Source organism: Pristiophorus japonicus, chromosome 21 (genome assembly GCF_044704955.1).
Source record: "Pristiophorus japonicus isolate sPriJap1 chromosome 21, sPriJap1.hap1, whole genome shotgun sequence".
NCBI classification, from domain to species: Eukaryota; Metazoa; Chordata; class Chondrichthyes; family Pristiophoridae; genus Pristiophorus; species Pristiophorus japonicus.
The window spans coordinates 50,901,112-50,925,008 of record NC_091997.1 but is presented as its reverse complement, the minus strand read 5'-3'; the positions used below and the strand labels follow the sequence as shown (position 1 = coordinate 50,925,008).

General features: G+C 47.9%; 1 protein-coding gene across 1 annotated transcript in view; it reads left to right on the top strand.

The window, feature by feature from the left end:
- The first annotated feature begins 2,583 nt into the window (after positions 1-2,583).
- LOC139233529 (vasoactive intestinal polypeptide receptor-like) overlaps positions 2,584-23,897 on the top strand; it is a 98,282-nt gene continuing 76,968 nt past the window's right edge. Inside the window, exons 1-5 of the mRNA XM_070863928.1 lie at positions 2,584-2,731; positions 6,669-6,756; positions 9,527-9,560; positions 17,070-17,172; positions 21,862-21,969. Of these exons, the coding sequence (XP_070720029.1) occupies positions 2,584-2,731; positions 6,669-6,756; positions 9,527-9,560; positions 17,070-17,172; positions 21,862-21,969 (481 nt within the window). The remainder of the gene's footprint in view (positions 2,732-6,668; positions 6,757-9,526; positions 9,561-17,069; positions 17,173-21,861; positions 21,970-23,897) is intronic.

Below are 23,897 nucleotides of genomic sequence, written 5' to 3'. Positions count from 1 at the left end.
GCGTGGAAGCAAGTCATCCTCGCTTCGAAGGACCGCTTATGCTGATGATGAATGACAAAGAGAACAGCAGTGGCATTGTATGGGGATAATCGCCTGTTGTAGTGATCAAAGTGGAATTTAAGTGGTACTTGTCCTGGCTTGGCATAACCCTTGACCCCCTCAGTACATTTGTAACGTTCAGTTCTGCTAACTTACAGAGAGCCAGGGTCCCTCTCAACAGATAGACATGCTGCAGCACCAAGCCCGAACACAACTAAATACTTCCACTGTAATAAATTATGCAGCTCCTGCTGTTTGTGTACTGCTCAATCAGTGCGCTACTCGGATAACGAAATCCGCATTATTACAGACACCATGGAAACGAGATGCCCAGTGATCAGAGAGACAGAGACCCATCTTAACCTTTCCATGCGCTGTGCATTGGAGCTTGTTATTAAAATGATGAATATGTACTCAAAACGTGCATTTAGCAAAAAGGTATGAATTAAATTTTGGCAAATAAAACGTGAAAATTAATTTTGTACACAGAAGTAAGAGGGTACAGAGTGTACTCGAATGAGCCAGGGCTGGTGACAGGTATCTGTAAAATGCAAAAGTGTTTTTCCAATAAATGAACATAAACAGACCTGCTTTAGTAAAGTTTCTCACTTCAGTCAACAGTCGGTGGTGGGACCGTGTCAAGGGAGAGGCAGGGGCCTGGGACTGTGTGTAGGCTGCAGTGACAGGGCGGTGAGAGCACGTCTCGAACTCTTCTTAAATCAGGCCTTGCTGAGGCTCGGGCTGAAAGTTTGTCTGTATTTATGTGTTTGTAGAATACTTTCCTATTTCTGTTCATATACCTTGGTAATTCTGCAGTGTCTCTCTGCCTTCCTAATTATTATTTTTTATTATTTTCTTAACCTCATATTCCCTTTTGTCATCCTCTTATTTGTTGTCTGTGTACTTAGTTCATGCCTTTTTCTATAGTTTCGGTGTTGCCCTTATTTGTTTATTCATAAGAACATAAGAATTAGGAACAGGAGTAGGCCATCTAGTCCCTCGAGCCTGCTCCGCCATTCAACCAGATCATGGCTGATCTGGCCGTGGACTCAGCTCCACTTACCCGCCCGCTCCCCATAACCCTTCATCCATCGTTTTTGGTTTTTACTGGAATATATTTGTCCTGAGCTCTATTGATCATCATTTTGAATTACTGTCCACTGCGGATTTTATCTCTTTGTCAATATTCTTTTCCACTTTACTCTCCCTAATTCCATTTGCATCACTTTTTTCCAATCTATTACTTTGGTCTCTATCTTGCTTTTGTTTTGCTTGCGTTCACACTGCACAGGTCTGATTATAAACGAGGCCAGCAGCAGTTAATGATCAGACAGGGGCAGACGGCACTCAGTCAGCGGTGCCACTGTGGGGTGCGAGGGGGCCATCAGCTGAGCAATGTTACACCGCAGGCACCAAGCACACCTGCCTCTAGCCCGTGGGGCCTACTTTGAAGATGGGGATCGGGCTCCGATGGTGTCACAGCAGGGTCCCTGGTGGTGGCCTCCTGCTGCCCGAATTTCTGCTCCCAACCCCTGACCAAGCAGTGGATCGTGCCGGGTTTGCAAGTGCAAACCATCGGCCTGGATTTTTAGCCTGGAGGTGAGTTCTGTGCGAGGGTGGGGGTGCGGGGGGAGCTGTAGTGATGGTGGGAAACCCTGAAGAACGGGTTCCCCGAATGTCCTGCAATTCAGGGCTCCTTTCAAAACAATTCTGTTGGGCTCCCACCCTCTGGCAGCCTGATTGACAGGTGGAGGCCTTTCGGGCAGAAAGCCTACTTCACAGGGCCACCGTCTCCGAGAGGAGGTAGGTGTAGTTGGTGAGTGAGCGAGATCGTGGGGAGTGGTTTGCGCTGGATTTGGGCAGGAGACGGGGTCTGGATATATCAATTTCTCTGTGCCTTGAGAATGCTTGTCCAGGCCACTCTCACAGAACCAGGTTAAAATCGGGGCCAGTATCGATTGATTCGGACATGTGGCTGGTTAGCATTTGCATTTAGGAAACAGCTATTCAAACCCTACTCAAAAGAAGGATGTACTTGCATTTATATAGTGCCTTTCACAGGATATCTCAAAATGCATTACAGCCAATGAACCTAATCGAATGCCTTATGTAAGTCCATATAAATAACATTCACACACACTCCCTTATCTACCACGTTAGTGATCTCGTCAAAAAATCAACTGGGTTAGTCAGACATGACTCGTCCTTTATAAATCCATGCTGGCTTTCTCCGATGAGCTCACATTTGTCCAAGTGTTCAGCCACTCTGTCCCCAATAACAGAATCTATTAACTTCCCCACGACACACGTTAGACGAATAGGTCTATCATTTTCCACTTTCTCTCTCCTACCCTTCTTAAATCAGGAAGTGACATTGGTAATTGTCCAATCCAAGGGGCCAATTCCTGAATCAAGAGAGTTGTGGAAGATAATGACTAAAGCAACTACAATTTGCTCAGGTGGAAAACATCGGCCTGGATTTTTAGCCTGGAGGCGAGTTCTGTGCGGGGATGAGGCGGGGGAGCTGTGGTGAGGGTGGAAACCATGAAGAACGGGTTCCCCGAATGTCCTGCAATTCAGGGCTCCTTTCCAAACAATTCCGATGGGTTCCCACCCACAGGCAGCCTGATTGACAGGTGGAGGCCTTTCGGGCAGAAAGCCTACTTCACAAGGCCGCAGTCTCCAAGAGGAGGTAGGTGTAGTTGAGAGATCATGGGCTGTCCCAATCACAGGGGGTAACGATCGCAGGGGGGTCCGATGGTGGTCAGTGGGGTCTGATGTAGTTGGCAGCAGAAGATGGTGATTGAGGGGGTTTTACTGTGAAGCGTGTTGGGCCTGAAGTAAACATTCCAGCTCCTTTTTTTTTCGTTCATGGGATGTGGGCATCGCTGGCAAGGCTGGCATTTATTGCCCACCCCTAATTGCCCTTGTGAAGGTGGTGGTGAGCTGCCTTCTTGAATCACTGCAGTCCGTGTGGTGAATGTACTCCCATTGTGCTGTTAGGGAGGGAGTTCCAAGATTTGACCCAGTGACGATGAAGGAACAGCAATATATTTCCAACTCTATGTTTGGACCAAGGCTGTAATGCGGTCTGGAGCCGAGTGGTACAGGCGGAACCCATCATCATCATCATAGGTAGTCCCTTGGAATCGAGGAAGACTTGCTTTCATTCTAAAAGTGAGTTCTCAGGTGACTGAACAGTCCAATATGGGAATTACAATCTCTGTCACAGGTGGGACAGACAGTGGTTGAAGGAAAGGGGTGGTTGGGGAGTCTGGTTTGCCGCACGCTCCTTCCGCTGCCTGCGCTTGGTTTCTGCATACTCTCGGCGACGAGACTCGAGGTGCTCAGCGCCCTCCCAGATGCTCTTCCTCCATTTTGGGCAGTCTTGGGCCAGGGATTCCCAGGCATCAGTGGGGATGTTGCACATTATCAAGGAGGCTTTGAGGGTGTCCTTGAAACGTTTCCTCTGCCCACCTGAGGCTCGCTTGCTGTGTAGGAGTTCCGAGTAGAGCGCTTGCTTTGGGAGTCTCGGCATAGCACTGACCCCAGTCATTAAAATCCATGGCGCGGCCTTGGACAACGTGGACCATTTTCTATACCTCGGGAGCCTACTTTCAGCAAGGGCACAATTCGACGACGAAGTCCAACACTGCCTCCAGTGTGCGAGCGCAATCTTCGGTCGCCTGAGGAAGAGAATGTTTGAAGACCAGGACCTCAAATCTGTCACCAAGCTTATGGTCTACAGGGCAGTAGTGATACCCGCCCCTCCTTTATGGCTCAGGGACGTGGACCATATACAGTAGACACCTCAAAGCGCTGGAGAAATACTACACAAGGTCCTGCAAATCCACTGGGAGGACAGACGCACCAATATCAGTGTTCTCGCTCAGGCCAACATTCCCAGCATCGAAGCACTGACCACACTCGATCAGCTCCACTGGGTGGGCCACGGCGGAACCCAAACTGGGTATCAGTGAGCAGGTTATCATAGAATCATTGAAGTTTACAGCACGGAAGGAGGTCATTTCGGCCCATCGTGTCTGTGCCGGCCAACAAGAGGCTATCCAGCCTAATCCCACTTTCCAGCTCTAGGTCCATAACCCTGCAGGTTACGGTGCTTCAGGTACACATCCAAGTACTTTTAAATGTGGTGAGGTTTCTGCCTCTACCACCCTTTCAGGCAGTGAATTCCTGAACCCCACAACCCACTGCATGAAGAAATTTTCCCTCAAATCCCATCTAAACCTTCTACCAATGACTTTAAATTTATGTCCCCTGGTTGTTGACCCCTCTGCTAAGGGAAATAGGCCCTTTCCTATCCACTATATCTAGGCCCCTCATAATTTTATACACCTCAATGAGGTCTCCCCTCAGCCTCCTCTATTCCAAGGAAAACAAATCCAGCCTATCTAATCTATCCTCATAGCTTAGATTCTCCACTCCCGGCAACATCCTTGTACATCTCCTCTATACCCTCTCCAGTGCAATCACGTCCTTCCTGTAATGCAATGACTAGAACTGCACACAGTACTCCAGCTGTGGCCTAACCAGTGTTTTATACAGTTCAAGCATAACCCCCCCTGCTCTTATATTCTATGCCTTGGTTAATAAAGGCAAGCATTCCATATGTCTTCTTAACCACCTTACCTACCTGGCCTGCTACTTTCAGGGATCTGTGGATATGCACTCCAAGGTCCTTTTGTTCCTCTACACTTCTCAGTATCCAACCCTTTAATGTGTATTCCCTTTCCTTGTTAGCCCTCCCAAAATGCATTACGTCACACTTTTCTGGATTAAATTCCATTTGTTCTGCCGTTCTGACCAGTTACAGAAGAACATAAGAACATAAGAAATAGGAGCAGGAGTAGGCCATACGGCCCCTCGAGCCTGCTCCACCATTTAATATGATCGTGGCTGATCCGATCATGGACTCAGGTCCACTTCCCTTCCCGCTCCCCATAATCACTTATTCCCCACTTATTCCCTTATAGAAACATAGAAAATAGGTGCAGGAGTAGGCCATTCGGCCCTTCGAGCCTGCATCATGGCTGATCATTCACCTCAGTACCCCTTTCCTGCTTTCTCTCCTCTCTCCATACCCCTTGATCCGTTTAGCTGTAAGGGCCATATCTAACTCCCTCTTGAATATATCCAATGAACTGTATCATTGGATATATATCCAATGAACTTATTGGTTAAGAAACTGTCCATTTCTGTCTTAAATTTATTCAATGTCCCAGCTTCCATAGTTCTCTGAGGCAGCGAATTCACAGATTTACAACCCTCTGAGAGAAGAAATTTCTCTTCATCTCAGTTTTAAATGGGCGGCCCCTTATTCTAAGATCGTACCCTCTAGTTCTAGTCTCCCTTATCAGTGGAAATATCCTCTCTGCATCCGCATTGTCAAGCCCCCTCATAATCTTATACATTTCGATAAGATCACCTCTCATTCTTCTGAATTCCAATGAGTAGAGGCCCAACGTACTCAACCTTTCCTCATAAGTCAACCCCCTCATCTCTGGAATCAACCTAGTGAACCTTCTCTGAACCTTGCTCCAAAGCAAGTATAACCTTTCGTAACTATGGAAACCAAAACTGCATGCAGTATTCCAGGTGTGGCCTCACCAATACCCTGTATAACTGTAGCAAGACTTCCCTGATTTTATACTCCATCCCCTTTGCAATAAAGGCCAAGATTCCATTGGCCCTCCTGATCACTTGCTGTACCTGCATACTATCCTTTTGTGTTTCATGCACAAGTACCCCCAGGTCCTGCTGTACTGCAGCACTTTGCAATCTTTCTCCATTTGATTTTTTTTCTGCCAAAGTGCATAACCTCACACTTTCCAATATTATACTCTATCTGCCAAATTTTTGCCCACTCACTTAGCCTGTCTATGTCCTTTTGCAGATTTGTGTCCTCACACATTGCTTTTCATCCCATCTTTGTATCGTCAGCAAAGTTGGCTACGTTACACTCAGTCCCTTCTTCCAAGTCGTTAATATAGATTGTAAATAGTTGGGGTCCCAGCACTGAACCCTGCGGCACCCCACTAGTTACCGGTTGCCAACCAGAGAATGAACTATTTATCCCAACTCTCTATTTTCTGTTAGTTATCCAATCCTCTGCAGGAAGTTGATTGATATCTTCCTGCAATCCGTAGCTTTCTTCTTCATTATCAACCACACAGCTGATTTTAGTATCATCTGCAAACTTCTTTATCATACCCCATATATTCAAGTCTAGATCATTGATGTATATCACAAAAAGCAAGGGACCTAGTACTGAGCCCTGCGGAATCCCACTGGAAACATCCTTCCAGTCGCAAAAATTCCCATCAACCATTACCCTTTGCTTCCTGCCTCCGAGCCAATTTTGGATCCAACTTGTCACTTTGCCCTGAATTCCATGGGCTTTTACTTTTGTGACCAATCTGCCATGTGGGACCTTATCAAAAGCTTTGCTAAAATCCATATACACTGCCTTCATCGATCCTCCCGGTTACCTCCACGAAAAATTCAATCAAGTTAGTCAGACATGACCTTCCCTTAACAAATCCGTGCTGACTGTCCGTGATTAATCCGTGTTTTTCTAAGTGTAAGTGAAAATTTATCCTGTCCTTCAGGATTTATTGGTGAGTCTGTGCCGCTTGACAGCATTGTGATGACACCTTCCGTCACTTTGCTGATGATTGAGAGTGGGCTGATGGGGCGGTAATTGGTCGGATTGATTTGTCCTTCTTTTTGTGGACAGGACATAGTGGGGCAGTTTTCCACCTTGTTGGGTAGATGCCAGTGCTGTAGCTGTACTGGAACAGCTTGGCTAGAGGCACACCTAGTTCTGGAGCACAAGTCTTCAGCACAATAGCCGGCATGTTGTCGGGGCCCATAGTCTTTGTTGTATCCAGTGCGCTCAGCCATTTCTTGACATCACGTGGAGTGAATCGAATTGGCTGAAGACTGGCTTCTGTGATGGTGGGGACCTCAGGAGGAGGCCGATATGGATCATCCACTTGGCACTTCTGGGTGAAGAGGGTTGCAAACGCTTCGGCCTTGTCTTTTGCATTCACGTGCTGGGTCCGCCATCATTGCGGATGGGGATATTCATGGAGCCTCCTCCTCCCGTCAGTTGTTTAATTGTCTACTGCCATTCACAACTGGCAGGACTGCAGAGCTTTGATCTGATTGGTTGGTTGTGGGATCACTTAGCCCTGTCTATAGCATGCTGCTTCCATTGTTTAGCATGCATGTAGTCCTGTGTTGCAACTTCCCCAGGTTGGCATCGCATTTTAGTTAAACCTGGTGCTGCTCCTGGCATGCTCTTCTACACTCCTCATTGAACCAGGGTTGGTCCCCTGGCTTGATGGTAATGGTAGAGTGAGGGATATGCGTGCCATGAGGTTACAGGTTGTGGTGGAATACAATTCTGCTGCTGATGGCCCACAGCGCCTCATGGATGCCCAGTTTTGAACTGCTAGGTCTGTTCTGAATCTATCTATTTCGTACGGTGGTAGTGCCACATAATATGATGGATGGTGCCCTCAGTGTGAAGATGGGATTTCGTCTCCACATGGACTGTGCGGTGGTCACTGCTACCAATGCTGTCATTGACAGATGGATTGGTGTGGACAAGATCAAGTAGGTTATTCCCTCGTGTTGGTTCTCTCATCACCTGCTGCAGGCCCAGTCTGGCAGCTATGTCCTTCAGGACTGGCCAGTAGTAGTGTTACTGAGTCACTCGTGATGATGGGCGTTGAAGTCCCCCACCCAGAGTACATTCTGTACCCTTGCTACCCTCAATGCTTCTTTCCAAGTGGTGTTCATCAGGTGAGGGAGGGCGGTAGGAGGTCTCCTTGCCCATGCTTGACCTGAAGCCATGAGACATTATGGGGTCCGGAGTTAATGTTGAGGACTCCCAGGGCCATTCCCTGCTGGTGATGGAGGAGTCTGGGACATAGGCTGAAAGGTATGATTCTGTGAGTATGACGATGTCAGGCTGTTGCTTGACTAGTTTGTGAGAGAGCTCTCCGAATTTTGGCACGTGTTTGGTCCAGATGTTGGTGAGAAGGACTTTGTAGGGTCGACTGGGCTGGGTGTGCATGCAGTGGTCATGTCCGTAGCCATTGCTGAGGTTGATCCGTCCGGTTTTATTATTATTATTATTGTTTTTCATAACAGTTGTGTACAACTGAGTGTCTCACTGGGCCATTTCAGAGGGCAGTTAAGAGTCAACCACATTGCTGTGGGTCTGGAGTCACATATAGGCCAGACTGGGTAAGGGCGGCAGATTTCCTTCCCAAAAGGGCATGAGTGAACCAGATGGGTTTTTAACAACAATCCGGTGGTTCCATGGTCACCATTACCGATACTAGCTATTTATTCCAGATTTATTTAATTAACTGAATTTAAATTCCCCAGCTGCCCTTGTGGGATTTGAACTCATGTCTCTGGATCATGAGTCTAGGCCTCGGGATTACTAGTCCAGTGACATTACCATTATACTCCCATTCCTGGCCCACAAACTGTGCTGGAAAGGCACCGACCCTCTCGACTCCTTGCACCTGCTGGGTTTCCTAGAAATGAATTAAAAACAGAATGACAGTTAAAATGATGGCAGGCAGCCTCATTATAATATTTAAATAACTAACCTGCTTCCTGTGAGTGGATTGGTCATCCGCCCCTCATCCCGCCTCCGTGAAAAACGGAAGTGGGCGGGTCCGAGGCAGGTTGAGTTCCTGCGAAGATTTTTGCATTTTAACCTCTGACACAACCCTACCCACCTGTTTTGGGGAGTTAGGATTCAGCCCATCGGAGCTGGAGGTTTGTCCGTTTTCTGTCTCATTATTTGCTCCATTACCCATTTTTTATTTATTAAATCTAGTAAGTTCCTCCCCATGATTTAGTTTTATTTTTCCTTGTATCTCTGGTATCCTCTAATTCTGCCCTCCAGAGCAACCCTGATTATAATCGCTCAACCATTGGTGGCTGCACCTTCTGTTACCTGGGCCCCAAGCTCTGGAACTTCCTTCCTGAATCTCTCCGCCTCTCCACCTCTCTTTTCTCCTTCAAGCCGCTCTTTAAAACATACCTCTTTGACCAAGCTTTTGATCACCTGCGCTAATTTCTACTTATGCGGCTCGGTGTCAAATTTTATCGTATAATACTCCTGTGAACCACCTTGGGACGTTTCAATACGTTAAAGGTGCTGTTGGTAGTTTATCCTCTTCTACTATGAAGACAGATACAAGGCAATTCATTAGCACAACTGCCATTTCCTTATTCTCAATTACCCTCTTTGTTAATATACTTGTAGCAACTTTTAATGTTGTCCTTTATATAGCTTGCAAGTTTTTTTCTTGCATTCTCGTTTTGCAAATCTTACCACTGTTTTTTTATCTCTTTGCTGTTCTTTCTACCCCTCCCAGGCTGTGGAAATCTCGACTATTCTTCGCATTCCTGTAACCCCTGTCTTCCTGTCTTTCAGTGTTATCCTATCTCTCGCCTCTTTTGTGGAGCCAGTTTGTTTACATAAAAACATAGAAAATAGGTGCAGGAGTAGGCCATTCAGCCCTTCGAGCCTGCACCACCATTCAATATGATCATGGCTGATCAGGCAACTTCAGTACCCCATTCCTGCTTTCTCTCCATACCCCTTGATCTCTTTAGCCATAAAGGTCACATCTAACTCACTTTTGAATATATCTAACGAACTGGCCTCAACAACTTTCTGTGGTAAAGAATTCCACAGGTTCACAATTCTCTGAGTGAAGAAGTTTCTCCTCATCTCAGTCCTAAATGGCTTACCCCTTGTCCTTAGACTGTGTCCCCTGGTTCTGGATTTCCACAACATCGGGAACATTCTTCCTGCCTCTAACCTGTCCAATCCCGTCACAATTTTACATGCTTCTATGAGATCCCCTCTCATTTTTCTAAATTTCAGTGAATATAAGCCTAGTTGATCCAGTCTTTCTTCGTATGTCAGTCCTGCCATCCCAGGAATCAGTCTGGTGAACCTTCGCTGCACTCCCTCAATAGCAAGAAAGTCCTTCCTCAGATTAGGAGACCAAAACTGTACACAATATTCAATGTGTGGCCTCACCAAGGCCCTGTACAACTGCAGTAAGACCTCCCTGCTCCTATACTCAAATCCTCTCGCTATGAAGGCCAACATGCCATTTGCCGCCTTCACCGCCTGCTGTACCTGCATGCCAGCTTTCAATGACTGAGGTATCATGGCACCCAGGTCTCGTTGCACCTCCCCTTTTCCCAATCAGCCACCATTCAGATAATATTCTGCCTTCCTGTTTTTGCCACCATAGTGGCTAACCTCACATTTATCTACATTATACTGCATCTCCCATGCATTTGCCCACTCACCTAACCTGTCCAAGTCACCCTGCAGCTTCTTAGCATCCTTCTCACAGCTCACACTACCACCCAGCTTAGTGTCATCTGCAAACTTGGAGATATTACATTCAATTCCTTTGTCTAAATCATGAATGTATATTGTAAATAGCTGGGGTCCCAGCACTGAACCTTGCAGTACCCCAGTATTCACTGCCTGCATTCTGAAAAAGACCCGTTTATTTCTACTCTTTGCTTCCTATCTACCAACCAGTTCTCTGTCCACATCAATACATTACCCCCACTACCATGTGCTTTAATTTTGCACACTAATCGCTTGTGTGGGACCTTGTCAAAAGCCTTTTGAAAGTCCAAATACACCATATCCACTGGTTCTCCCTTGTCCACTCTACTAGTTACATCATCAAAAAATTCCAGAAGATTTGTCAAGCATGATTTCCCTTTCATAAATACATGCTGACTTGGACCGATCCTGTCACTGCTTTCCAAATGCGCTGCTATTACATCTTTAATAATTGATTCCAACATTTTCCCCACGACTGATGTCAGGCTAACCGGTCTATAATTCCCCGTTTTCTCTCTCCCTCCTTTTTTAAAAAGTGGGATTGCATTAGCTACCCTCCAATCCATAGGAACTGATCCAGAGTCTATAGAATGTTGGAAAATGATCACCAATGCATCCACTATTTCTAGGGACACTTCCTTAAGTACTCTGGGATGCAGACTATCAGGCCCTGGAGATTTATCGGCTGCAATCCCATCAATTTCCCTAACACAATTTCCTGACTAATAAGGATTTCCTTCAGTTCCTCCTTCTCGCTAGACCCTCGGACCCCTAGTATTTCCGGAAGGTTATTTGTCTCTTCCTTAGTGAAGACAGAACCAAAGTATTTGTTCAATTGGTCTGCCATTTCTTTGTTCCCCATTATAAATTCACCTAATTCTGACTGCAAGGGACCTACATTTGTCTTCACTAATCTTTTTCTCTACACATATCTGTAGAAGCTTTTGCAGTCAGTTTTTATGTTCCCTGCAAGCTTACTCTCATATTCAATTTTCCCCCTCCTAATGAAACCCTTTGTCCTCTTCTGCTGAATCCTAATTTTCTCCCAGTCCTCAGGTTTACTGCTTTTTCTAGCCAATTAATATGCCTCTTCCTTGGATTTAACACTATTCCTAATTTCCCTTGTTAGCCACGGTTGAGCCATCTTCCCCGTTTTATTTTTACGCCAGACAGGGATGTACAATTGTTCAAGTTCATCCATGTGATCCTTAAATGTCTGCCATTGCCTATCCACCGTCAACCCTTTAAGTATCATTCGCCAGTCTATCATCCCATCGAAGTTACCTTTCTTTAAGTTCAGGAACCTAGTCTCTGAATTAACTGTGTCACTCTCCATCTTAATGAAGAATTCAATCATGTTATGGCCACTCTTCCCCAAGGGGCCTTGCACAACAAGATTGCTAATTAATCCTCTCTCATTACACAAAATCCAGTATGGGATGGCCAGCTCACTAGTTGGTTCCTCGACATGTTGGTCTAGAAAACCATCCCTTATCGACTCCAGGAAATCCTCCTCCATTGTATTGCTACCAGTTTGGTTAGCACAATCTATATGTAGATTAAAGTCACCCATGATAACCGCTGTAACTTTATTGCACACATCCCTAATTTCCTGTTTGATGCCATCCCCAACCTCACTACTACTGTTTGGTGGTCGGTACACAACTCCCATTAGCGTTTTCTGCCCTTTAATGTTCCGCAGCTCTACCCATGCAGATTCCACATCATCGAAGCCAATGTCCTTTCTTACTATTGCATTGATCTCCTCTTTAACCAGCAACGCTACTCCACCTCCATTTCCTTTCTGTCTATCCTTCCTGAATATTGAATACCCCTGGATGTTGAGTTCCCAGCCATGGTCACCTTGGAGCCATGTCTCTTTAATGCCAATTACATCATATCCGTTATTGTGTACAGTTTTGGTCTCCTAACTTGAGGAAGGATATTCGTGCTATTGAGGGAGTGCAGTGAAGATTCACCAGACTAATTCCCGGGATGGTGGGACTGACCTATCAAGAAAGACTGGATCAACTGGGCTTGTATTCACTGGAGTTCAGAAGAATGAGAGGGGACCTCATGGAAACGTTTAAAATTCTGACGGGTTTAGACAGGTTAGATGCAGGAAGAATGTTCCCAATGTTGGGGAAGTCCAGGACCAGGGGTCACAGTCTGAGGATAAGGGGTAAGCCACTTAGGACCGAGATTAGGAGAAACTTCTTCACCCAGAGAGTGGTAAACCTGTGGAATTCTCTACCACAGAAAGTAGTTGAGGCCAATTCACTAAATATATTCAAAAGGGAGTTAGATGAAGTCCTTAATACTCGGGGGATCAAGGGTTATGGCGAGAAAGCAGGAAGGGGGTACTGAAGTTTCATGTTCAGCCATGAACTCATTGAATGGCGGTGCAGGCTAGAAGGGCTGAATGGCCTGCTCATGCACCTATTTTCTATGTTTCTATGTTAACAGCTATCTGCGCAGTCAATTCATCCACCTTATTAGTATTGCTCCTCGCATTGAGACACAGAGCCTTCAGGCTTATTTTTTTAACACTCTTTGTCCTTTTAGAATTATGTTGCAATGTGGCCCTTTTTGATTTTTGCCTTTGATTTCTCTGCCCTCCACTTTTCCTTATCTCCTTTCTACCTTTTGCTTCTGCTCCTATTTTACTTCCCTCTGTCTCCCTGCATAGATTCCCATCCCCCTGCCATATTAGTTTGAACCCTCCCCAACAGCACTTGTAAACACTCCCCCTAGGACATTGGTTCCAGTCCTGCCCAGGTGCAGACCATCCACTTTGTACTGGTCCCACCTCCCCCAGAACCGGTTCCAATGTCCCAGGAATTTGAATCCCTCCCTCTTGCACCACTCCTCAAACCACGTATTCATCTTAATTATCCTGCCATTCCTACACTGATTAGCAAGTGGCATTGGTAGCAATCCTGAAATTACTACCTTTGAGATCCTACTTTTTAATTTAACTCCTAGCTCCCTAAATTCAGCTTGTAAGACTTCATCTCATTTTTTACGTATATCGTTGGTACCTATATGCACCACGACAACTGGCTGCTCATCCACCCCCTCCAGAATGCCCTGCAGCCACTCTAAGACATCCTTGACCCTTGCACCAGGGAGGCAACATGTCATCCTGGAGTCTCGATTGCGGCCGCAGAAACGCCTCTCTATTTCTCTTACAACAGAGTCCCCTCTCCCACTCTTTTTTCTGATCTCCTGTGCAGCAAAGCCACCCACGGTGCCATATAACTTGGCTGCTGCTGCCTTCCCCTGATGAGTCATCTCCCCCAACAGTACCCAAAACGGTGTATCTGTTTTGGAGGGGGGTGACCGCAGGGGACCCTTGCACTATCTTCCTTCCACTGCTCTGCCTGATGGTCACGCATTCCCTATCTGCCTGTGTAACCTTTACCTGCGGTGTGGCCAACTCACTGAACATAGAAACATAGAAAATAGGTGCAGGAGTAGGCCATTCGGTCCTTCTAGCCTGCACCGCCATTCAATGAGTTCATGGCTGAACATGCAACTTCAGTACCCCATTCCTGCTTTCTCGCCATACCCCTTGATTCCCCTAGTAGTAAGCACTACATCTAACTCCCTTTTGAATATATTTAATGAATTGGCCTCAACAACTTTCTGTGGTAGAGAATTCCACAGGTTCACCACTCTCTGGGTGAAGAAGTTTTTCCTCATCTCGGTCCTAAATGGCTTACCCCTTATCCTTAGACTGTGACCCCTGGTTCTGGACTTCCCCAACATTGGGAACATTCTTCCTGCATCTAACCTGTCTAACCCCGTCAGAATTTTAAACGTTTCTATGAGGTCCCCTCTCATTCTTCTGAACTCCAGTGAATACAGGCCAAATTGATCCAGTCTTTCTTGATATGTCAGTCCCGCCATCCCGGGAATCAGTCTGGTGAACCTTCGCTGCACTCCCTCAATAGCAAGAACGTCCTTCCTCAAGTTAGGAGAGCAAAACTGTACACAATACTCCAGGTGTGGCCTCACCAAGGCCCTGTACAACTGTAGTAACACCTCCCTGCCCCTGTACTCAAATCCCCTCGCTATGAAGGCCAACATGCCATTTGCTTTCTTAACCGCCTGCTGCACCTGCATGCCAACCTTCAATGACTGATGCACCATGACACCTAGGTCTCGTTGCACCTCCCCTTTTCCTAATCTGTCACCATTCAGATAATAATTTGTCTCTCTGTTTTTACCACCAAGGTGGATAACCTCACATTTATCCACATTATACTTCATCTGCCATGCATTTGCCTACTCACCTAACCTATCCAAGTCACTCTGCAGCCTCATAGCATCCTCCTCGCAGCTCACACTACCACCCAACTTCGTGTCATCCGCAAATTTGGAGATACTACATTTAATCCCCTCGTCTAAATCATTAATGTACAATGTAAACAGCTGGGGCCCCAGCACAGAACCTTGCGGTACCCCACTAGTCACTGCCTGCCATTCTGAAAAGTACCCATTCACTCCTCCTCTTTGCTTCCTGTCTGACAACCAGTTCTCAATCCACGTTAGCACACTACCCCCAATCTCATGTGCTTGAACTTTGCACACTAATCTCTTGTGTGGGACCTTGTCAAAAGCCTTCTGAAAGTCCATATACACCACATCAACTAGTTCTCCCTTGTCCACTCTACTGGAAACATCCTCAAAAAATTCCAGAAGATTTGTCAAGCATGATTTCCCTTTCACAAATCCATGCTGACTTGGACCTATCATGTCACCTCTTTCCAAATGCGCTGCTATGACATCCTTAATAATTGATTCCATCATTTTACACACTACCGATGTCAGGCTGACCGGTCTATAATTCTGTTTTCTCTCTCCCTCCTTTTTTTTTTTAAAGTGGGGTTACATTGGCTACCCTCCACTCCATTGGAACTGATCCAGAGTCTATGGAATGTTGGAAAATGACTGTCAATGCATCCGCTATTTCCAAGGCCACCTCCTTAAGTACTCTGGGATGCAGTCCATCAGGCCCTGGGGATTTATCAGCCTTCAATCCCATCAATTTCCCCAACATAATTTCCCGACTAATAAGGATTTCCCTCAGTTCCTCCTTCTTACTAGACCCTCTGACCCCTTTTATATCCGGAAGGTTGTTTGTGTCCTCCTTAGTGAATACCGAACCAAAGTACTTGTTCAATTGGTCCGCCATTTCTTTGTTCCCAGTTATGACTTCCCCTGATTCTGACTGCAGGGGATCTACGTTTGTCTTTACTAAATGTGCTATTCATGACATCCTCAGCATTGCGGATGCTCCAGAGTGAATTCACGCGCAGCTCCAGTGCTGCAATGTGGTCTGTCAGGAGCTGCAGCTGGATACACTTCCTGCACACATAGTAGTCAGGGACACTGGAAGCGTCCCTGATTTCCCACATAGCACAGGAGGAGCATGACACAGGTCTGGGCTCTCCTGCCATGACTTAACCTTTAAATTAACTTCATTTGGCAACAATGCCAATGGTTACCTACTGATAAGAAAAGAAAAAGAAAATGATAAAATACTCACCAATCCACCAGCCAATCACTTACCCGCTTGGCTGTGACATCACACTTTGATTTTTTTTTTAATTCTTTGTTTACTTACTGCCCCTGCACCAGCCAGCTGCTCTGACTGCCGCTGCTCCCAGTTGCTGCTGCCGCCCATTGTTGTCCCACGCTGCTCCACTCTCGCGATGCTAGCTCCTCCAACAGAAGTAGAACTCTTGTATTGTACCAAATACTTCCTTTAACACTTCCCATTGTTCATCAACACAAAAGCACAGTATTGCGGGTGCTGGCAATCTGGTGCCAGTTCTGACGAAGGATCATCGACCTGAAACGTTAACTCGGTTTCTCTCTCCACAGATGTTGTCTGACCCGCTGAGATTTCCAGCATTTTTTTACCCGTTGTTTTACCCATTCGCAGTTTGTCCCAGTTACTGAGCTCAATTTCTGACTCATACCTTCAAAGTCAGTCTTGTCCAAATTTAACTCGCCTTCTCCCTCTCAACCCAAATATCAAATTCAATCCTATTATGGTCCTTCTGAGCTGAGTGTTCACTTACCATTATTTGTTGACTGATTCTGGCTCATTACTCATCACCAAATCTAATATAGTCTGTCCTCTTGCAACGAGAACACATTGTTCCAGAAAACTATCTTGAATACACTCAAGAAATGTGCTGCCTTTTGACTCAAGCTGTTCTGCATCCCCCAGTCTGTGTGTTAATTAAATGCTCCCATTATCACCACGCTGTTTTTGCAACAAGCTTCTCTGATCTCCGTGTTGATGCATCTCGCTGCTTTATCATGTTGTGTGATGGGCAAGTCAGGTAAGCAATATAATGAAGGCACTTTTATTTTTAACATTTACAGAGGGGTTTCTTTGAAACATATTTGTGTTCAGCACTGATACAGCGTACTTCTGATGACTACAAGAGTGTGAGTCCAACAAGAGATCTCTGGCTCATTATAGCCGGCAGCTGTAAAGCTCGCTCAGCACATGTTTCTGCATTGTAAAAACGACCTTGTGTGAGGGCATTTCACCAACTTCCTTTACTCTGTTCTCCAGGCAATGATGATCCACCCACACTGTGAGCTACTGCTGGAGATCCAGCTGGCGGAGGAGATGTGCCTGTCCAACTTGGCAACTTTGCCCCTGGAATGGGAGTCTGGTGAGTAAAACTCAGGAGCTGCAGAAAGGACCTGATCTGGGGGGCGGGGGCGGGGCCGAGGGTGGTGGGGGTAAACCTGTTTACGCAGCGGAGCGGAAGATGGTCGGAGGATTTCACCCCCTTAGACAGTCATCACATTCGTGGAAATGACTCGCCCCCCCTGCTCACAGTTAGCAATGCTGAAATATTACAGCACCAGCTGCCTTGCTGCTCCCGCATTGGGTTGTTGTTTAAGGCTCAGAAATGCTCTCGCTTGCGATTTATCAGCTCTTGGATCTCCAGGTCATTCTCATCAAACCAGTCCTGGTGTTTCCTAGTTGAGTGACCGAGTGTCTCTTTGTAGGCTCTGGTTATGGTGGCCTGGAGGGCAGACCAGGCGCTGTGGGTATTCTGTGTCTTGGGGTCGTCGAGGGTCACCAGGTTAGCAGTGAGGCGCTGGCTGTATAGGGCTCTCTTAGCTGGGTCTTTGAGTGCCCCGGCGTTGATTTTTCTGCGGCAATGCTTCTGCTTTGGGACTATGTTAATGTTGATGATGGATCGGATTAGGCAGTGGTCTGTCCAGCAGTTGTCCGCTCCTGTCATGGCGTGGGTGATGCGCACTTCCTTGCGATCCCTGGCTCGAACGATGACGTGGTCAAGCAGGTGCCAGTGTTTGGAGTGAGGGTTGTACTTGTCCCTCTGGCGGAACAAGGTGTTGGTGAGGACAAGGTTGTGTTCTAGGCATTTTGTCAGGAGTAGGGTACCACTGGAGTTGGTTTTCCCTACCCCCTCTCTGCCGATCACGCCTCCCCAGAGGTCCATGTCCTTACTGACTCTGGCATTGAAGTCGCCGAGGAGGATCAGTTTGTCGTCCGTAGGGACACAGGACAGGGATTGTGCAAGGCTGGAGTAAAATCCCTCTTTAGCCTTAACTGTTGCGTCGAGTGTTGGGGCATATGCACAAAGGCAAAGGTCCTCCACCAACCTGACCCCGCCACACAGCACTGCCCCGCGGTCATCAAGATCCACGGCGCAGCCCTGGACAACATAGACCATTTTCCATACCTCGGCAGCCTATTATCAACAAGGGCAGACATCGAAGATGAGTGCCTGGTCTCCAGTCATCTTGGACCCCTTTGCCACTGGACCAAGACCTTGCTCTGCTAAGGCCATGTGATAGTCGGTGTGCAGCAGCCAGCCCACGTTAAAAGAACTCATGCACAGGCATCTTCCACTCCTCTAACATGAAGTTCGGGACCTGGAACGTCAGGACCCTTATGAACAACCCCAACAGCGAAAGGCCGGCACGCCGCACCGCCATCGTTGCCCGGGAACTCAGACGCTTCGACGTTGACATCGCCGCCCTAAGCGAGACTCGGCGGGAAGGGGAAGGCCAGCTCAAGGAATAAGGTGGAGGTTACACCTTCTGGAAAGGCAAAGCAGAGGAAGAACACCGCCTCCATGGAGTTGGCATCGCCATCAAGAATGAGCTGGTGGGCCGCCTCAGAGACTCCCCCTACAGGATACGCGAACATCTCGTGACTCTTTAGCCCAGAACCAGTGCATATACCCCAACACTCGATGCAACAGATGAGGCCAAAGAAGGATTTTACTCCAGCCTTGCACAATCCCTGTCCCGAGTCGCTACGGACGACAAAATGATCCTCCTCGGCGACTTCAACGCCAGAGTTGGTAAGGACACAGACCTCTGGGGAGGCGTGATCGGCAGAGAGGGGAGAGGGAAAACCAACTCCAGCGGTACCCTGCTCCTGACAAAATGCCTAGAACATGACCTTATCATCACCAACACCTTGTTCCATCAGAGCGACAAGTAGAAGACATTGTGGCAACAACCTTGCTCGAAACACTGGCACCTGCTCGACTACGGTCATTGCCCGAGCGAGGGACTGCAAGGACGTGTGTATCACACACGCCATGACAAGAGCCGACAATGGCTGGACGGACGACTGCCTAATCCGTTCCGTCATCAAAATCAATATAACCCCAAAACAGTGACGGCAACAAAACCATGCCACAGGAAAATCAACGCTGGGGCACTCAAAGTTAAGAAAACCCTATACAGTCAGCGCCTCACTGCCAACCTGGTGACCCTCAATGACCCCGAGATGCAGAGTGCCCACAGCGCCTGGTCTGCCCTCCAGGCCACCATAACCAGCGCCTGCGAAGAGACGCTCAGACACTCAACCAGGAAACACCAAGACTGATTCGACGAGAACGGCCAGGAGATCCAGGAGCTGATGTGATTTCTGACTGGCGCAAGGCATTTCTGAACCTAAAGCAGCAACCCAATTCGGGAGCAGCAAAGTAGCTCTACAGACGGCTGAAGGCCAAGGTCCAACAAAAAACCTGCAACCTAAAGAATAGATGGTGGATGGAGAAAGCGCAGGAGATCCAGCAGCTGGCCGACAACCATAACTTGCAAGGATTCTTCAGCACAGTCAAGACCACCTACGGCCCAAGCACCCAAGGCCTTACCCCACTGCTGGCCAAGAATGGGGAGACACTCATTAAAGATACCGAGGCAGTCAGTGCCTGCTGAAGGAGCACTTCAAAGTTCTCCTTAACCGAGACTGTCTGCGGCACAAGCAGATGGAATCCCCACCGAGGCACTAAAGTATGGTGGAGAGACCCTATTGGCACAAAGGCATGACCTCATCTCTCTTATCTGGAAGGAGGAGAGTATGCCAGGAGATCTCAGAGATGCCATAATCGTGACCATCTTCAAAAAAGGGGGCAAGTCCGATTGCGGCAACTACAGAGGAATCTCCCTGCTATTGGCCACTGGGAAAGTCATCGCTAGAATCTTCCTCAACCATCTTCTCCCTGTGGCTGACGAACTCCTCCCGGAGTCACAGTGCGAATTCCATCCACTAAGGGGTACAACGGACATGATCTTCCCCGCGCAACAACAACAAGAGAAATGCAGGGAACAGCACCACCACTTGTACATGGCCTCTTTGACCTCACAAAGGCCTTTGACACTGTCAACCGTCAGGGTCTATGGGGCGTCCTCCTCCGTTTCAGCTGCCCCTAAAAGTTTGTCACCATCCACCATCTGCTCCACGATGACATGCAAGCTGTGATCCTGACCAACGGATCCACCACAAATCCAATGCATGTCTGGACCGGGGTCAAGCAGGGCTGCGTCATCGCACCAACGCTCTACTCGATCTTCCTCGCTGCAATGCTCCATCTCACTCTCAACAAGCTCCCCGCTGGAATGGAACTAAACTATAGAACCAATGGGAACCTGTTCAGCCTTCGCCACCTCCAAGCTAGATCCAAGGTTGTCCCATCATCTGTCATCGACCTACAGTTTGCGCACACTCAGAGGCCGAACTCCAAGCCATCGTCAACACCTTCACCGAGGCGTACGAAAGCATGGGCCTTACACTAAACATCCATAAGACAAAGGTCCTCCACCAACCTGACCTCACCACACAGCACTGCCCCCCGGTCATCAAAATCCACGGCGCGGCCTTGGACAACATGGACTATTTTCCATACCTCGGGAGCCTACTGTCAGCAAGGGCAGACATTGACAATGAGGTCCAATACCGCCTCCAGTGTGCCAGTGCAGCCTTCGGTCGTCTGAGCAAGAGGGTGTTTGAAGACCAAGCTTATGGTCTACAGGACAGTGGTGACACCCGCCCTCCTATATGGCTCAGAGACGTGGACTATATACAGCAGACATCTCAAAGTGCTAGAGAAGCCCCTGGCAGGATAGATGCACCAACATCAGTGTTCTCGATCACTCCATCATCCCCAGCATTGAAGCACTGACCACGCTCGACCAGCTCCGTTGGATGGGCCACATCATCCAAATGCCCAACAGGAGGCTCCCTAAGCAAGTGCTCTACTCGGATCTCCTACACGGCAAGCAAACCCCAGGTGGGCAGAGAAAACATTTCAAGGACACCCTCAAAGCCTCCTTGATAATGTGCAACATCCCCATTGGTACCTGGGAATCCCTGGCCTAAGACCGCCCAAAGTGGAGGAAGAGCATCCGGGAAGGCACTGAGCACCTCGAGTCTCGTCGCCGAGAGCACGCAGAAAACAAGCATAGGTAGCTGAAGAAGCGTGCGGCAAACCAGTCCACCAACCCTTTCCTTCAACCATTGTCTGTCCCACCTGTGACAGAGACTGTAATTCCCGCATTAGACTGTACAAACACCTGAGAACTCACTTTGAGAGTGGAAGCAAGTCTTCCTCGATTTCGAGGGACTGCCTATGATGATGATGATCGCACTGAAGTGGGGTTAATCACCAATATCACACCATCACACTTACTTTGGTAGCACCTCCCTAACCCATGAGCTTCACTACCTAGAAGTACAAGGGAAGCAGGCACATGGGAACACCACCAAGTCCAAGTTCCCCTCCAAGTCACACACCATCCCGACTTGGACATATATCGGCTGTTCTTTCATCGTCGCTGGATCACAATCCTGGAACTCGCTCCCTAACAGCACTGTGGGAGCACCTTCGCCAAACGGACTGCAGCGGTTCAAGAAGGTGGCTCACCACCACCTTCTCAAGGTCAACTAAGGATGGCCAATAAATGCTGGCCTTGCCAGCGATGCCCACATCCTATGAATGAATGTAAAAGTAAACACTGACAACTTTCTCCTGTACTCTTGCTCTGCATTGTTGATGCTGTTTAACGCATTCCTTCTCACCCTGCCCCAGGATGTCACTCCATCTGGGACAACGTCTCCTGCTGGCCAGCAGCAGCTACTGGAACAACCATGGTCCTCCCTTGTCCCAAAATTCTGCTGCAGTACGCGGACAAACCAGGTAAAGCACCGAGCGCGTTTGAATGCGGAGGATTGCTCGTTATAGTTCACCATAATTAACGACACGCTAATGAAACGGCAGAACATGTGGCATAGAAAGCTTTGAGGGAGTTTACCATGAATCTGCACCAGAGGACTGGATCATCTGGGCACAGAAAATATCAGAAAGTCGGGCTGGGCGGAGTGCACACCTGTAATGTCCACCACCGAGGTCAAACCCAGGAAAATCTCCCAGTAGGGTTAATTACAGAGAAATTCTCAGTTTCGCATTGAAAGAGGAATTTCACGCTTGATGCCTTTAAGGATGAGGGAGGGTACATTGGCCTGGATTCCCCACCGCTGTCGCATCCGATTTCACAGGCAAGGGCGTGATAGAGATAGACAGAGGTGTGGCCTACCTCCCCTTCACCACCCCGTGTGCACTTTCCTGCTCCTTGCCCCCCTGCTAGGTGCTCCTTCCCTATCCGCTACATGAATATGGAGGTGGGGACACAGAGCCCGTGTCCCTGGAGCGTTTCCAGGCCATTTACCCCACTTACCACCACTTCCCCAGGACCACCATGAGGAAGGTGGGGATAGGCCCAGGGAAGCGATGGCAACAAGCCTGGGTTCACCCACTGAAAGCAAATGGACATGTAGCCATCTCCTTTCCCTTCATTCCGATCCCCACTTAACTTCTTCTATAGGCCTTGATCTTAAGGATGCCAATCTTCCAATTTGTGGGGCTCTACTGTGCCTTTAGCTCTTGCTTGCCCCTTCTCCCTCAAGTTGCAGACTCCTTCCTCCTCTCCTGGACACTCAGGTTGCAGGCAGGCAGGCAGACAGCAGTAGTAGCAGCTCCTTCCTTCACAGGCTCACAGCTCTCAAGTGACTAAGCCACTCCCACAACAGCTCTACAACTATTTTGTTGCAACATTAATTCAAGTGCCCCCTTATTAAAGCCAGTAAACTTAATTCAAATTAAGATGGGGGTGATGATGCACTCCAGTCCCTCCGGTGCCCACCTCTCGTGCAAGGCCGCGAGCGTACCGGTGACACCGCGTGCTCCATCTCCAGGGACACCTTAGCTCGGATGTAACCGTGGAAGAGAGGCAGGCAGTCGGACTGAATGACCCCCTCGACCGCCCGCTGCCTGGACCTGCTGATGGCACCCTTGGCCATGACTACTGTGCCTTTAATTGCCTGCTTACCTCTCCTGGTGTGGCAGCAGCACCGGGAGTTTGTGGCCGAGCATTGGTGGGCTCTCTCTTGGCACCGTGATGCCCACCAGGAGCCGACTGTATATACCAGAGAAACCCCAACCAGGGAAACTGGGACAGGGTTCCAGCAGTGTTGGAGGAAGGGGCAGGAATCCCATCTCATTGGAGCATTGCGACTAGGAGGAGAATCCTGGCCCTTGATTGTCTTTGTTTTAGAGGAATTTGGTTAAAATGATCTAACTTGTATTGTAACTTGAGGTGAGAATGTTTATTCCACTGGTTTATTCCTCCGTAAACTCGAGCTCATCCAAAGCTCTGCTGCCTGTATCCTAACTCTCACCAAGTCCCGTTCATCCCTGTGCTCGCTGACGGACATCGGCTCCCAGTCCGGCAACACCTCAAATTTAAAATGTTCTATTTTGTGTTCAGGTTTCTCCATGTCCTCACCCCTCATTATCTCTGTCACCTCCTCGAGCCCTACAATGCACCAAGTACTCTGTATTCCTCCAATTCTGGGTCTTTATGTATGTCCGATTTTCATCCGTGCTAAGGTCCTAAGCTGTGGAACTCCCTTCCGAAACCTCTCCACCTCTCACCTCTCTCTCCTCCTTTAAGACGCTCCCTAAAACCTACTATTTTGACCAAGCTTTTGCTCACCCTTTTGGCTCCGTGTCAATTTTTGTCTGATTACGCTCCTTGTAGGTGCCTTGTATTAAAGGTGCTATATAAA